The sequence below is a fragment of the Tympanuchus pallidicinctus genome, unplaced genomic scaffold (genome assembly GCF_026119805.1).
Source record: "Tympanuchus pallidicinctus isolate F22 unplaced genomic scaffold, pur_lepc_1.0 scaffold6, whole genome shotgun sequence".
In the NCBI taxonomy this organism is placed as follows: domain Eukaryota; kingdom Metazoa; phylum Chordata; class Aves; order Galliformes; family Phasianidae; genus Tympanuchus; species Tympanuchus pallidicinctus.
Window position 1 is genome coordinate 5493280 of NW_026294780.1, and position 16652 is coordinate 5509931.

The window sequence follows — 16652 nt, forward strand, 5'->3', positions numbered from 1 at the left end:
AATTTAATTCGGTTCCCTGAGCAGTGGTTGGAGAGATCAGTGTTGTGCTGGTAGAGCAGCCTGAAGAAGTGCACAGCTCTGGTGCCAGTGGTTGCTCAGGATCTTGGTGTGCACCTGCTTCCCCCTTTTTCCCTCCTCCTGACACAAATTCCTGGATAGACACTGGCCCAGCTGAGCTGCCCTTTCCTGGGTGAGGCACGGGGCCTTCTCTGACCGTGCCTGGGTGAGCCTTGCAATGCACATTCTGGAGCTGGAAGCCTGAGTCAGCCCTGTGCGTGTGCAAGTTGAGCTGGGCCCTAAACCTGGGCTGAAGGATGTACTATGATGGGTGGACATCTGCTGAGCTCCATTAGTGTGGTTTTTATATGTTGCAGCATGCTGCACCAACATTTTGCATTGCAGCCTTTTGATCTTGCTGCTCGGCTCGTCTGGAGCTCTGCAGCAATTCAAAACGTATTTGAAACGCAGTATTCAGATCAGCAGTACTGCTAGAGTCAGTCTGCTAGATGAGCATACCTGATTGCATAACAATTATTGCCTAATTTTTTTCCCATTACAGAGAGGAAAGGAGGTTTTCTTCCCCAAAATTGCTGCTTAAACACTAGGAAGAAAAAAAAAAACAACTCTTCCCAAGTCCTGCCAGCTGTGTGCTTTCTCTTCACAGTGTCAGGAGTACAGCTGTCACCTTACTGGAAATAGTGGTCTATGGTGAATTTCTAGCTCCTTCATTTACCAAACTGATCATACATCAGAAAGGGTAGGAAGAGTAATTTCATACATTATTAATTCCCTGCTAAGAATTCTGAGTTTATGTTTCTTGGGTAAAAGAACAGAAAGCTAGAAAAATCCAGTTTGCCTATATTTAAGTTGTACTTGGTTATAAAACAGACTAATGAGAAACTATTTTCTCTCATTCCTCCCATTTAAAAGTTTGTCCCTGGAGGAAACGGTGGTGATATACTCTTTCTCCTACTGCTGGTTTCCCTCTTGCTAACTGGAGAACAGCTGCTCACAGAAATATACTCATATGCTTCTCATAGTTTCTACTGTATACTGCTTTCTTGAACTTCTTTCTTGAACTCAACGTGGCAAACTCAGCTGCTGTCACTGTGGTATCATTAGCAGTTTTCCTCACCTTGTGCCCTTCCACAGAAGAGAAATTCAGGTCTGGAGGAGGAGCTTTCTCCTCCTTTACTGCAGGTGCCTGAGTTGGAATGTTTTCCCTGTTTATATTGGAAAGAGAGGCTTCTCAAGAGGTCAGAACCTTTGAGCCAATTCATATGTTAATTATAGCATGTACTTGTGGATGTGGTCCTGACTATGCCTCCATGTAAGCTGCTTTCTATCTACAGCGATCCAAGCAGATCCAAACAAAAATAAAATAGTCATAGCTAAAATAACCAGCAGCTCCACTGAATCAACGTGATTGGGTTCTGAGATAGCTTTTTAGTAGCAGCTCAAACAAAAAAAAGAAAACTCAAGAATTTCTTTCAGGAGTTACTCAATAATATACTTGCAGGATTAGATAGGTCAGGGGAAAGGTCTCTGAAGTTTTGAGATTGCAGTTTAACTTTTTCTGAGGTCAACAATAACCATAACTATGAATATTGCTCTCCATTCTCCCATTAGTGACCTTTTCTGTGATTAGAGATATTTCCCAAAGCACCTACTGGACTCATTCGTCCAAATGCAACTTGCAGAAATAACTTGAAATTAGATCTACAAAGGGCAATTCGGAGCCCAGTGTCAGACATCTAATCAGCTGGGATGGGAAGTGGTCCAGCCAAGGATTGTTTAACGTAAAATTCATAAGCAGCTCTAAGACTGAGGCTGCAAAATCACAGCTCTCCTGTTCAGAAGAACCCTGGCATCACCTGTGTTGTGGCTGCTCTTCTGCTTTCCTCTGCTCCATGGTAATTAAGCCATCCTTTTCACAAAGTGGCACAGCTTCAGCTGCAGGGACTGAGGGCGCTTTGCCCCAGCTTCTTCTCTAACCTGCTAGCTACTGCAGTGGGACCTAGGAGTTAGGGAGCTTTTGAGGTTCAGATAACCCACAAGCCAGATTTTCTATGTTCTATCAGCAGCGGTGATAGGACCACCACACTTACAGAATGTGTTTTCTGGTAGTGTTTAAAATGTCAGAGCTGGACCTCTCAGCTGTGCTTGTTCATACTGGAGATGGGAGAAAATTTAGGGCCGCACAACACAGTAATGCTTCCCGATGTTCAGAGATTTAAATCAGAGGTAAAGAGACAAACACCTAGAAGAGATAAAGGTGAAACTACAGGCACAGCCATCTCTGTGACATCTGTTGTTGGTTACTGAGACCTGGTTTCAAGAGCGTTAGGCATAGTGGTTGCTTCTAACATCATTCCTGTATAACTAAGGAAGGTAAAAATGTATTACCATTTTTTGTTCATCTGGTACTGCTCCTGAACTTTCAGGGAAAAACGTTCTGTTTTGTTCTTCCTAAGAAAATAGGCTTTTACTTGGTCAAAAGTACCCATTTCTTTCCCAAATAACCTCTAAATGACATTGGACTCTTTTCAGGCTGACATTTCATTCCCAGAGTTTTTTTTTTGTTTTTTTTTTTTTTGTTTTTTTTTTAATGAAGGGAAAAAATTCCACATAATGTTTCATGAAAAGGGTTATCAGCATGAGCTGATGCTGGAAAATCCACAGGATGAGCATTCCTGAAAGCAAGAATCATAGAATCGCCCAAGCACAGATTGGCTTTTGTTGGAAGGTACCCCAAAGATCATCAAATTCCAGCTCCCCTCCCCCAGGCAGGGCTATCGACCTCCAGATCTGGAACTAAACCAGGTTGCCCAGGGCCCCATCCAACCTGGCCGTGAACACCTCCAGGGACGGAACATCTGCAGCCCCTCTGGGCAGCCTGTTCCAGCACCTCACTACTCACAGAGTAAAGAACTTCCCCCAAATATCCAATCTAAACCTTCCGTCCTTGAGCTTAAAAGAATTATTAAGATGTCCGAAAGCCAGTCTGTCTTCAGGAGGAAAAGAAAATGACTATAACACTAAATATTGAGTTGCAGAAGAAGAGCATTGTGACTTCTCGCACAACTGCTCTGAATTACATTGCCTGAAATTTCAGGTCAGGTCAGCATTAACGGGAAACTGCTATAAAAGAGGATTTATTTAAAGATCCATCACTCAACAGAGACACTGCATTAGAATGATCCTGGTAGAAGTCATTTTTGGACCAGCAAAAGAGATAAGAAGAATAGCAAAGTAAATAACAGAACAAGGCTACGGTGAAAAAGGTTCTAAGGTTTCTTAAAGATAAATAAACAAACAACAAAACAAAAGAAGAAACCCAACAGCAACAAACCCACAGAAAAACAGCTTTTATTGTATGAATACAATCCTGCAAGTAATAAGACAGATCTCTTAGTATGGAAATAAGGAGAGAAAGGAGTTGGAATCCAGTGTACCGGGCAGCTTCTGAAACAGAAATCAAGAAACTCAAGAAGCTTTGGTTCTGCTCTTGACATTTTATCCTTCTGCACCTCGTTTTCCTCTCACTTTGCTAAGTTGTGAGATCTCTGCTGAAGATTAGTAGCTCTGAGAGCTATATGGTTTATACAGCAGCAGCAAAACTGCCAGTGCTTACCTGGGATGCAAAGTTATACTGTCATTATTTTAGAAATGGTAACGTCTGCTCAGTTTACTTAAGCTCAGTCTCAGTTATACGCTTGTATATACAAAATGACTCCAGACCCACACACGACAATTATATTTACCTTCTTCCACTCTCAAGATATGCTCATCAATTAGGGTCTGTGATAATATTTCAGTTTTTATTTGAGAAGTCAGAGTTATTTCAGAGGCATTCACGCTATGAAAAGAATTCAAACACTCTCTGCAAGACTCCTTATCTTTTTGAAGTAAGACTTTTCACTGTGTTACCCAGCTAACTGAGATGTTTTGGCAAGTTCCTCCTGAAAGTTCTCATTCTATTTTTCCTAATCTTGTGTACAGTGAATAACACTGAGTCATCTGCATGCATGCCCAGTTCTCTGATTTTTCTCTCTTTATTTGCTCATTATTAATTGAATCTGAAGGCTGGGATTCAAATCACCTAATTTTTGAGGTTTATAACTCAGAGGTTTAAATCTGAGTCAGTGTCCCCAAGCTCTCTTTGCAGTCTGTGGAGAGCCATAAGTAGATGTGGGACATGATTCATCTCATCTTAAACTAGATCTGTGAAACAGGTCAGATGAATCACTCCTTAGAAGCCCTCCACAGTCCTAAAGGCTTCTTAAGCTTGAAACTACCTAGTATCAGATGTGGGGAAAAGGGGAAAGCAAGCCCAGGCCTCCTGATTCTTGGAGAAGTAGGAAGGTATGACAGCAGTGCCGCCTAAGGCAATTTATGTTCCTTTGCTATAACACAGATAACATCCCAGGTGTTGGTTGGCAGGAGCCAGGGCAAACAGTTGTACTAGCAGAGCTGTGTGGAAGGAGTGAAGAATGAAGCTAGTTGAAGCGTAAACTGTGATCTGCTCTGACACAGCACTTTGTTGCTTGAACTGACACAAGGAAAACAGCAGAAGACTGGTGGGGAAAGAGATGGTGGTGTTTTCTGAAATATGAATTATGGGCACTTCTAATGGCCAGAACAAAAGATGTTGTATTCTAAGATGTTCTTGTTGAAGCTTGGAAATACTGTTCCCTTCTTCTTTGTGTTATTTCATTTGACTTTGTGAGCTTTTTGTCCTTAAGAATTCCAATGAAGAGACACTATCAGCCTCTGCCTGTTTACTCAGAGGGGGTAGAACAGAACATTTGCTGAACTACTTTCATGGTAATACCAAAGCATACTACAAAGATTATTCTTTACGCTGGAAGCTTATATTATGGTTGTTCTGAAATGATAAATAGTCATACACAGAAAATGCCAGCTCTTCTCAGGAAATGTAGCCAATAGGAGAGTTGTTTGCCATCACTTAATGATTCTCTGCTATTAAACTTTGGTCAAGAATTGAAAATGTGATTTATTATGAAGTATCTAGGTGCAGTGCTGACCAGCAATCCTACTGAGACTGATCTGTTTTCCAGTCCTCAAGTATATACTTGGTATTGGCTTATGGAGAGAAGTACCTGCACAGTAGACTAAGACATGCAAGTTGTGAGTTTTGATAGAAACCTTTGATATTTACCCTAAGGTAGCACAGAAGGTCTTAATCTATGTTAAAAAAATTCTGTGCCAGCAGGTAAAAATTAAGTGACTGAATGTTACAACTCATGCAGCTCATTTCTCTAGACATTTGCATTCAGAATGGGACAGAAGAAGCCAGATCCACATCAGTGATGATCAAGTGATCTTAGTGGCCTAAAACCAGGGTAGGTTCTAGGCCACTGTAAGTACAGGGATATTGTCAGCTCTGAACTATTTCAATCCATAAACCAGGCTAATTGGAATTGTAGTTTCTTTGCTGTAGTAACTAAAAGAAATCTGTTCTACAAATAGCATGGTTGTAGGCACGCCCATAATTAAGGTAGCCCTGTTTAAATGACCCCTTCGTTTTTTGAAAGTTCTGTATTTCACTGAAGCTCTTTTTGTTTTTCTTTTCTTTTCTTTCTTTTTTTTTTTTTTCTCTTCTCTCTGTCTTTTTTATTCTCTGTGTTCGGAATGTTGAAGGTTTCTTTCATGACTTAAGGTGAAGAAAGTCTACTTTCACTTAAAAAAATAATTAGGGAGTCTGAGGGAAGAAAGATTTAAGGATGCAATGTCATGAACAAGGTAGCTGATTTGAAACTAAATTAAAGGGTTTGGCTACCTTGGAGAAATTATTTTGAATAAATAAATTACACTTGCTTGTGAACAGTACCCTTCATACAGAGAAGCAATGCTGCAAGCCAAAGGGATAAAAACTCATGAGGAGTGCTGGAGCATGTTTTAGTCAGGGAGCATGTTCAATAAAATCTTTTGAAGAAGGCTGCCAACAAAAGATTGCTAGGATTTGTTTGGTCCTCACTGTTGCTCTTTCTATGATTCTGTGTAGGTGCCCAGGAAATCCTGATCATCAAATTATGAAAGTGATTCAATGTCTTAAATTTAAGTTACACCACCTGAAAGATACATTGGTAGTATGCAAGTCCAGTATTTAGAAATAGGAAAGAAACAATACCTCCTTTTACTTACAGAACTATGTCAGTTTAAATCAGTTGAGGACTCAGTGTCTTTTCTAGGAAAATTCATACTCCTAGCTCACTCTACAATATCTTTCCATTTTGTCACCTTGTAAAAGCCTTGCTGGTTTTTATCTTCTTTAATATCTTGACACAGTATTACTCCCAAACAACTCTTCACTTGAAATTCAGTCCCAATGGAGTGTCAATATAGGGATGCCAGAATGTGTGTCTCGAATACACACTGTGTATTTTGGGATTTTAAATGAGAAATAAGTCACACTGTAGTGTTAAGTCACTGCAAGGAATAAATGTCATCCAAGGAGAAAAAGTAACATATCTGCAATTCACAAAATACAACACTGAAATGTAATATAAAAATCTGTTTACCAGGAAAATAGACCTTGAAGTATATATAATAGGAATGGGGTTATTCTATACCATCTATTCTTCTGTCCTTAAATGACGAATCTTCCAAAGCCCACTGTGAGCTCACCTATCCCTTTGCAGCAGAGGGCACTTACCTGATTTTGTCTTCCTGTTTTGGTTCCCCATGGAGGGAAGAAAACATACTTAATATTGAGCAGGATCAGTGCTGCCTTCCTCAGCATGAAAAGAGATTTGAAAAGCATTTCCACTGCATCACATCTTATTTTTTTTCCAAATGACAGCCTAGCTCAAGACAGATGAGGGCACATCATTTTCCCACCATTTTTCCAGAAGTTTCTGAATGGGGCTATGAAGCCGCTGAACTTACAGTTGCTTTCAACCTGTGTGAAGATAGAAGAGCAGGTACTGTAAATTATGGCAGAAAGGTTCCCGAAACCGTTGTTTGGTGGGGTAGAACCAAAGAAAATCTTCCTATAGCAACAAGGGAGGCTATCAGAGGACTTTGTTTCTCTTCAGTCATAAATCTGGATGACGAGCACCTAAACTCAAGAGGGGAAGAGGGAGATGGAATGTAATTTCCAGCAAGCATTTGAGGAAATGTTCCATGTATCTATGATTGCATTTGCTATTTATAGAAGAATAAAGCTTCCCCATTCAATAATCTGGAAGAAATTTTACCCACAGGAAACTGAGATAACCTTTCTCACTCTGAGAGCTGGCTATGGATCTCACTAATCTTGTCCTGCTTCCACCATCATCTAAAATTTTCTTACAAATTGATTGCAGCTCGTTTCTTTTACAAGCCTTGTCCTTGCTGAACTGAAAATACTGAATATTATACAACAAAGAACTACTTTTTAAAATTATTTTTGGAAAACCTAGATAATGCTATACTGCAGTGTAGGAATTCTGCTAAAATGATCATACATTTAAGTAACATGTCATCTTGTGCTGCAGTTATCAGTCACAGACAAGCTGTTCTGGTGTTTTACATGGATTGCCTCCTTTTAGCATTGCTGTTACATCCCAATTCTCTGGCAGCATGAACAGTGAAGCTGCTCAGGGGAACCCTCCTGTAGTGATCTAATAATCCAGAAATAATTGAAGAAACTAGCAGTAATGGAACTGGAACACTGCTCTTACCCTGAAAATTGGCTTACTTTGATTAACCAGTGCAAAAGAGTTATCAGAGTGTTTGTTGAATTTAACAAGTTAGAGGATTACTGGACTAGACACACACTTCTCTTATGAAGGTGAAAACATTGCTATGAAGGTGAAAGATTGTTCGCTTGGTTTCTGAGGACAAATTTCTTTTTTATTTTACTCTTCCATGTCTGAAAGAAAAGGTATCTTTTGGAAGGCTGAATATTTTTGTTCCTCATTTCCCTTAGTACAGTAGGTTAAAGCTACACAATTAAGTAATAGCACCACAAAATGCCTCTTTTTTAATACCTCTTTGAGCAGACAGTGTTCAAATCACCTTGGGGGAGGGGGAAGCATGAACTTCTAACATTTGCTCAGTGTGAATTTTCTTTTATATCATGAACACCAATGCTAAGCTCTTTATTTACTGAATTGTCTGGAGAATGGCTGCCAGGGCCTGCTCACAAACAGTAGCATGAGGCCCAAGATAGTTATTCAGACTACCTTTAATCTATCAATACAATCTGGAATGTAAGGATAGAGAAAAGAACCAGAGAGTACTGGTGGATGGCAAACTGGACATGAGCCAGCACTGTTCCCTGGCAGCACAGAAGGCCAACCATATCCTGGGCTACATCAAAAGATGCATGACCAGCAAGACGAGGGAAGTGATCCTGCCCCTCAGCTCTGCACTGGTGAGACCTTACCTGGAGTACTGTGTTCATATGCAGAGTCCTCAGTATAGGAGAGACATAGACCTGTTGGAGCATGTCTGGAAGAAGGCAAAAAAAATGATCCAAGGGATGGAACACCTCCCCTAAGAAAGCTGGGGCTGTTCAACATGGAGAAAAGAAGGCACCAAGGTGACTGGATAGCAGCCTTTTGGTGCTATAAGAAGGAAAGGGACAGACTCTTTAGTAGGGTCAGTTGTGATAGAACATGGGGAAATGGTTTCAAATTAGAACAGAGAAGACTTAGATTGAATATAAAGAAAAAATTTTTTACAATAAGGAATAACGAAGAACTGAAAGAGGTTGTCCAGAGACGTGGTGGATACCCCATTTCCCTGGGCATATTCAGAGACAGATTTGGGCTGGACAGGGCTGTGAGCAACATGGTCTAGCTGTAGGTATCCCTGTTCATTGCAGAACAGTTGGACTAGATGACCTTTATTGGTCCCTTCCAACTCAAATGATTCTCTGATTCTATGGTTCTAAACTTGGTGGCACTCAAATGAGTGACTCAGAGAATTTGCAGCTGAATGTAGGTGTTCTCGCTTACTTTCTGGAAGGCTGCAGACAAACTAGTATAACTTGAGTTATGAATGTAGCTTTTAATGATCATACCCTAGCTGTATGTCTTTAAATATGCTCACTATTTTAATCCATGGCACTGCATTTACACACTTTGCCAGATGGATGTGTTCCATCTGTCCTTTTCTTCAATGGCATATCAAAAACATTACCTCAGACATTAAATCTGCACAGGGGTTAGCTATGGTCGATAATTTTTTTCATCATCTGTCAAAGTCCATGAATGATCAGTGATCTGGATAAATGCCACAGTGTTATTCTGACCAATAAAGGACAGAGAGGAAGACTGAGGGGGAGACTTATAAGGTGTCCAGCAAGCAACAGACAACATTTTTGGTACAATAAATGCTAAAAATAATTTGGAAAATGGGAGTCAGAGTTCTGTGAATTGTCCCGATAAGTGCTGCTGGAATTAAGGGTGAACCTGAACCAGTGCACAGGTAGCATTGCGCACAATAGAATTTTCTATGCATTAATCACTTTAATGTTTAATTTCTGTGAATCTTGGCTCCTTATGCAGAGCAGGGCAGAATCTTAAGTGCTACTGCCTGTGGTGCAGAAGCCAGAGAGATCATCAAGTGTACAAGGGCAGGGACACAGCATCAATAGGAGATGCTGTGCTGGCTGGCTTTGTGATGATTGTCTCACTGATACACAGCTGGATGGTACACACTTCATTTTCCTGTTTTTGCTTCTTGTTTTTTCCTAGCAATCCTTTTAAAGTAAGAGTTCTGCAGACATTTGGAAACAGTCTGTCATCATGTACATCTGTGCAGACTTGCACCCCATCCCCTGAGCGAATCCCGGATAACAGGAATATTCTGTTAAGAAGAGATACATTCTGCTGACAGGGGCTTGTGTGCTTACACATGCACCCAGGTTGTGACTGATAGATTCCAGAGGTGTGTTAACAGTGTCGAACTGCTTTTGCATTTTCCACTTGTGGTGTTGTCATATAGTGCCTGGTTTCTGGCTGCAGTTTTTGAGCTCAGCTGGTCAGGATTTACAGCTGCTCAGGAGTTCACCCCCAGCTCTTGGCAGCCCTGTTTTGATTGAGAATGGCTTTTCTCTTGGCTGGAAGGCATGCAAATGAACATACAGATGAACAGGACTTGATCAGAAAGATGGGTTGATTCTAGGACACCTTGCTTTAGGGAAAGAGGTCCCCAGGACCTCAGAAGTGGAGAAAGGAGATACCAAGCTTGTCTTTGAAGACTGGGCCAGCCAAGGACACTGTTTATTAGTGTCAGCAAAGGTGGTACAGTGACCAAAGCAAAGGAGGCTTCAGCCAGAACCATTTTATGTCTTCTCCACCTGATTCACGCTTTATCCCTGCTGGTGTTTGCTCCACTTCTTTCTCTACCTGCCACCTTGCTGACATTGCTTCTTCAGCTTTACGACACAGCACCTCATTAAAAGCAGTTTCTAATAAACAGCAACCATGCAGGTGCTCAGAAGCATAGTCTGTTCTGTTATGAGCAGGACAAAGTTTCTCTTTGCCCTGTGTATATGCTAAAATATAACGGTGAGGCAGAAGAGCCGATGATCAGCTGAACTCCTCCATGCACCCTTGGGATACAGCATCCACAAAATAGCGTGCCCATGTGGAGCTTTTGCAACATGTTCTGCAGCACAGATTTGTGGCTCCTGAGCATTTGTGTTGACCTTGTTGAGGAGCCATTCCTTGTGTGTAGCTGGAGGAGTAACTGCTTCCACTTGCACCTTCAGACACTGGGTAGATGGGTGGCAAATGGGCAAAGCAATCCTTTCCATAGTCGTCTTCCCATTAGGAAGGAGGAAATGTCACTCCCTGCCACTCTGTGCAGAGTTGTGGCTTTCCTTTGAATGAATCCCATGCTAATAATATGTAGAAGCAGCCGAACTGAAATGCAGAGTGGGAAGCTGACCCTAAGGGAGAAACTTGGAGAAGCATGATTCTGAGATTCTGTGATCAGGCTCTCGTGGGGCTCATGGTGTGAGCTGAGAGTGCTCAGAGTGGGAACAGACACTGAGCTGTGTAGGCACACAGTGGTACCATGTGCTGTGAACCAGCATAACGTTGTGGGATTCGTACACATCTATTGAGGAGGAGCCAGAAAAATGGCTGCTGAAAACATGCTGCGACAGATGCATGTTTAAAAGAAAGCAATTAGGCAAAGCAGCAATTGCAGCACCATCATATATGTATCTGCCCGTCTGCAGATAATAACATTAGTAATTCTAGATGTCTTTTGGGAAATTCTTCTCCTTTTATATTTTATTAAATAATAATTTTCAGACAACTGAGTCATCACAGCACAATAATGGTAAGGTATTTTTAACAGTGAATATTTTCACTGGTGTTTGACAAATATCGACTCGCTTTCACTGGAGAAATTGTTTACATAAGAATAAGGAACATATCCCTTCAGAAGAAAGAAACATACCTCTGTCATTCTAGAAGTATCTGAAAGAAAGGGGAAGAATAGGAGAAGGAGAGATAAAATGGGAGAAGTTATAAATTAGGATATTTCAGTACAATTAGCTGCAGATATCTATATATTTAGTTCTAATACTTTATAAATATAGATATTCTGATATTCTAACTATATATCATATTATCTGTTTTTATTCTTAATGATGTGCAGCAAAGAAACAAATGGTTAATGTTTAAGACTTAGTATACTATTAAACACAAAGGCTGAGTGATAGGCACTTGAATAATTTAGTCTATTGGCAGACAGACTAAAATGATAAAAAGTGACATGTCTAAACATTAATTTCGGCTTATACTTCAGTTTGCTTGCTGTTATTATGCATTTTTATTTTCCTTGCTCATACCTAACTTACACAGAAGGCCTATTGCTCATTCTGAGTTCAAGTTCAGGTTTGGTCATTCATTCACACTGTTAAATGCTGGTCTTTAATAAAGGCATTTTTCTTAATGGTTTACGTAGTATTTTTGCATACACTTTGAAATAATGCAAATACTAATTGTTATCTTTAGCTTCCACATGTATAATTCTTTGGCACAATATTAAAACAAAGTACTGAGACTGTGAGACAAAGAAGAAACTCAGTTCCTATTCATAGCCCTGCAGAGATTGACTTAGAATAGCTTCTCTGACCCACTTTGCCGAGTGGGGTGACATCTCAGGCAGCCTGGTGCTGCCTCTGGTGAAGCTGGGGAAGACCCACCATCCATGAATGAGCATGAATAAGAACTTTGGCTATTAAGATTTCTGCCTTGTGAGCAAAAAGAAGAGTCTGGGGCTTCCTTTGGTTTTCCTTTCCAAAGCAGGTTCTGATATTTTGATGGAAAGTACTTTACAAATGCAAAATAGGAGCACACACTTCCCAAGTAAGCAAATAAATAAGCTTAGTAATGATAATCACACCCATTGATCTAGTCACTGTACAGTCACAACAGACGGCAGCTCTTTCCCTGCAAAATCACAGGATTAAGGGAGGACAGATGGGACAGGTGTAGCAAAAAGTGAATTTCCAGGAAGGATGAGGTTGTAGTGGTCAGTCTGAAATGCACTTACCTTAGCTCAGTTATCTCACCAAAGTGCAGAAAGAGAATTTTTGGTGGTGCAGAAAAGAGAATTTTGAGATGGGATGATGGGAGAAATTAAAATGTATTAGTTGTTCTCAGGGTCCTGCTCCCCTCCAGTATATAGCATTATGGCATTATATATTCCATATATATTCCATGCTATATAATCCATATATAGCATTGTGGCATTAACAAAAAACAGACGAGTAACCAACTGCCACAATCCATACAAATGTTAAAAGGCTGGTTGGATCCTGCACTGTGCCACCAAATACTGCAGCTGACAGAAACCCAATGTTTTCTGTACCAAGATGAGCATTTTGTATTAGAAAGGATTATTCCAGTATATTATTTACCAATAAATTATTACAACCAAGTTGTGTGTATCTGAGCAGTTGCAGTTTCACATAGCCTCCAGCCCTCAAGAAGAATGACTTGATCACTTCTGTTCTTTAACAGGAGCTAACGACTTTTGCATTTCCTTGCCACCTCCACTTGTAGGATGTTGGTAAAATTAAGAAAAATTGCAAACTTCTTAAAGGTCTGTAGGGAACTTAAGTTATTCAGTCTTATTCACGTGAGTCAGGGTTGTTGAAATGATGTGACTTTACAATCATTTAGAAAAAAAAAAAAAGTGAATTTAACTTGTTTTTAAGCTGGAATCTACTCTCCCTGTTTCTGGAAGTGCTACTGAAAAAATTATATAAATTCACTAAGACCACTGCCACGGACTAGTGCTGTCTAGATTGAGGATGTATCCGTTCTGTGAAAAACCAAAGGGATTTGAAGGAGATGTTTTTCTGTAAAGGATTTTAATAAGAACTGTGATCGTTCTGTTATTTAGCTTGGAATTGTGCCTGCAGCCTGCCTCAACCCGTATTGTACAAATATGTTACACAGAACCATTATAGGTGCAGCTTCCAGCCTTGATTGTGTCTGGATGAAACAATCTGGTGAACATCATTGATGTACTGGAGATAAGAGTAGTGAGAAAGGTCCCTTCTTACAGCCTGTGCTGTGCTGTAGTCTGTTTATCAAATTGTTGGTAAACAAGTGGAAGGAAGAAAGAGAAGAAAGGAATCCTCTGAGACCAGACAGCCTTACTAATAATTTTCAAAACCTAGTTTCAGTTTTAAAATCTTTACTTTCCAGGAGTCTTTGATAATGTATATAAGTGTTTTCTTATTTTTGTAACTGCCCTAACTCTGGTTTGTTTGTCTTCTCTTTTCTCCTAGTGGAGTTTTTATACTGTGATTTGGCTTCCATGAAGTCTATTCGGCAATTTGTGCAGCAGTTTAGAGCGAAGAATTGTCCACTCCATGTGCTGGTGAATAATGGTGAGTTCCATTCCTTTTTAACACATCTGCATAGGAGGAATGAGACAAACAGGCCTTTCTGCTATCTCTTCACATTTCAGATTGATTGTCTGAACCAAACAGCAGGTTACAGCACTGCTGCATTAACAGGGATGTCCTTCTAGGAGTTAAATTGCAATTTATGTATGAGCATTCAGCTAAGCACATTGAGCACCTGGGTGCCACCTCTCCTTATGGTGTTATCACAGGCTGCTTGCTGCGTTGCTTAGTTTTCCAGCACTAAAACTCATGCAGTGGCAGCAGAATCTGAGCATTGCTTAAAACGAAGCAAAGCAAAGGAAAAATGTACTTCACGGCTGTAGAAAAGCAGCTTTTTCACCTTTGGACCTTCAGTCCCTTTGTGTTTTCCCTGTATGAACGCATGTGTTCAATGTGTCTTTGTGGTGAACTGGATTTGGGGGTCAATCTGTTTAAAATACGATCTAGTAAAGTATCCAGAGGCCTCAGAGCAGTCACTGCTCAGATCAAGCTGCTGCTGGAAGGTTGTCCATCAAGATGCATCCTCAGTGGTCACAGAACAAATTAAAAGGACGATATTTATCTTACAGTCATACAATTATCAAATGAATCTCATTACTCTTAGGGATTTAAACTTTGTTATGCAAATACTTGCCATCTAATTATTCTTTTCAGCCACAATATTTTTTGGAAACTAGCCCATACAATAATTTTCCACCGAAGCCCTGTATGCCTAATGTGCACTTTCCTAAAGGGGAATTTTCTCCTATGTGTTTAACTGGGGGAAAATCCTTCCAGCAACAGTTTAGGCTTCTTATAGAAACTTTCTGCTGTTATATGCCACTGCTCTTATTTTCCCAGTTATTTGCATATGTTTTTATTAAGGCATCCCAAAGAACACTTTCTTTTTCCTTGTACACCCTTCAGTCCAGGTGAGGGCAAACATGCTGCAAAATAAATGATTTTGTTACATCTGTTGATGCCTTGAAGAGCTCTCAATAAGGCAACTATTGCATTAAAAATTCAAGAATATTTTATTTCATGATTGATATGAAACATTTATGAAATATTCAAGGAAGTGTTCATTTTTATGTCATTAGCCAGAAAAGCCTATCATTTTTATTTTAATTGTGAAGAACTTAACGGTAATGGATATCCAATCCTGGCTACAAAATTTCCCTTGTTGTACATGCCTTCTTTTAAAGATGCACAGTGCAGGCTGTTACACAGATAGGAACAAAACTGCATCTTGAACACAAACAATTTTGTGGAACAAAAGTGTCTGTGACCTTTGAGGGCAGCCCCTAACCTCCATTAGTTTCCTACCAGAGCAAGGGTAGGGCTTGTTTATAGGGCTTGGGGACAACATGGGAGAAATGATGGGCCTAAAATAACAGCACGGATGGAAATCCTTCTGAAGTAAAGGGCTAGGTTCTGCCCTAGCTGCTGCTGAAGTGGGAAGGACAAAATTGCAGTTAGATGAATCTTCTTGGTCAAGAAACTAAGTTAGATAAAAATAGATCTCATAATATGCTTAATAGAAGACCAAAGACCCAAAGCTTCTTTTGGGAAGGAAGTTCTAGACTAATATTTTTCTGAATCAAACTCTTTAGCAGGGTCTGTTATGATAGGACAAAGGGAAATTATTTCTAAAACAGAGGATATTTAGATTGGATATAAGATAAAAGTTTCTTTATGATCAGGATGGTGAGGCACTGGAATAGGTTGCCCAGAGAAGTGGTGGGTTCCTCATTCCTGGAGGCATTCAAGGTCAGGCTGGGCAGAACTCTGAGCACTGATCTTGCTGTAGGAGTCCCTGGTCATTGCAGGGGAGTTGGACCAAGTGACATTTAAAGGTCTCGTCCAACTCAAATGATTGTAGGATTCTGTGATTTTCATGACCTACTGGAAAAAAGTGATTTCACTTAATGCTTGGTTAAAAGCTGCTTAAAGCTTGAAAGGGATTCAATTGTTAAAAAAAAATAAAAATCTTTTTAGAAGCAAGACTGAAATGAATGGTCTGACCCTGTTATTTACTCAGACTTTAACAGAATCAAGGAAGTGATCCCATCCAAAGCTGCTGTAAAGACTCCCTTACAATTAAGTTGGTTTCAGACCATTACCTGGTGTATCACCATCTTCCACTTTGAAAAGCTCTTTTCCCCATTTTATGGCTGTTTCTGTTTGCTGCTATAAATGATCTGTAGCTTTCCATTTTATTCCTAGTGTTAAGGTGAAAATCCATGTGTTCTCAAGGTATATATAAGGAAAAAAAAATCTAATTGGTATGCAATGGCCTGAGGCAAAAACCTTTGCATCTTGTCTTGACTTTCCATCAGTACTGAGCACATACAAGAAAAATGCTGTTATTTGGGCTAATTAGTAGTCTTCTTCTTGTCACTTCTCCTTCTCTTTTATGCAGCTTGTTCACTGTTATGCAATGCATGGAGGAAGCAGATTCAGTCCATTGTGGGCTGCAGAGCTAGAGGCACTACCCACTCAAAAAACTCATTGCAGTCACCAGCTTCTCTGCCTCCATTGTGCAATCCTCTAGAAACAAATCTGGGTCCCCAGGAGGACAAGGCTTGCAGTAGCTTTTCTTTATACAGACAAGTTATTGAGTATGTTTGTCAGAACCATGTATGCTTTCTGTCAGAAAACTTTGTCAATAGCAAGACAATTGTCATGGCTAATATATGGCTTAGAGAATTCCTGAAAAGACGTGATGGATTTTCTGTTTCAATGTATGCACCTGGAATTGTAGACTTGTTAGTATCGT

General features: G+C 40.1%; 1 protein-coding gene across 1 annotated transcript in view; it reads left to right on the forward strand.

The window, feature by feature from the left end:
* Positions 1-16652, forward strand: part of DHRSX (dehydrogenase/reductase X-linked) — a 161103-nt gene that overhangs the window by 89950 nt on the left and 54501 nt on the right. The window contains exon 4 of the mRNA XM_052664724.1: positions 13775-13876. Coding sequence (XP_052520684.1) covers positions 13775-13876 — 102 coding nt within the window. The remainder of the gene's footprint in view (positions 1-13774; positions 13877-16652) is intronic.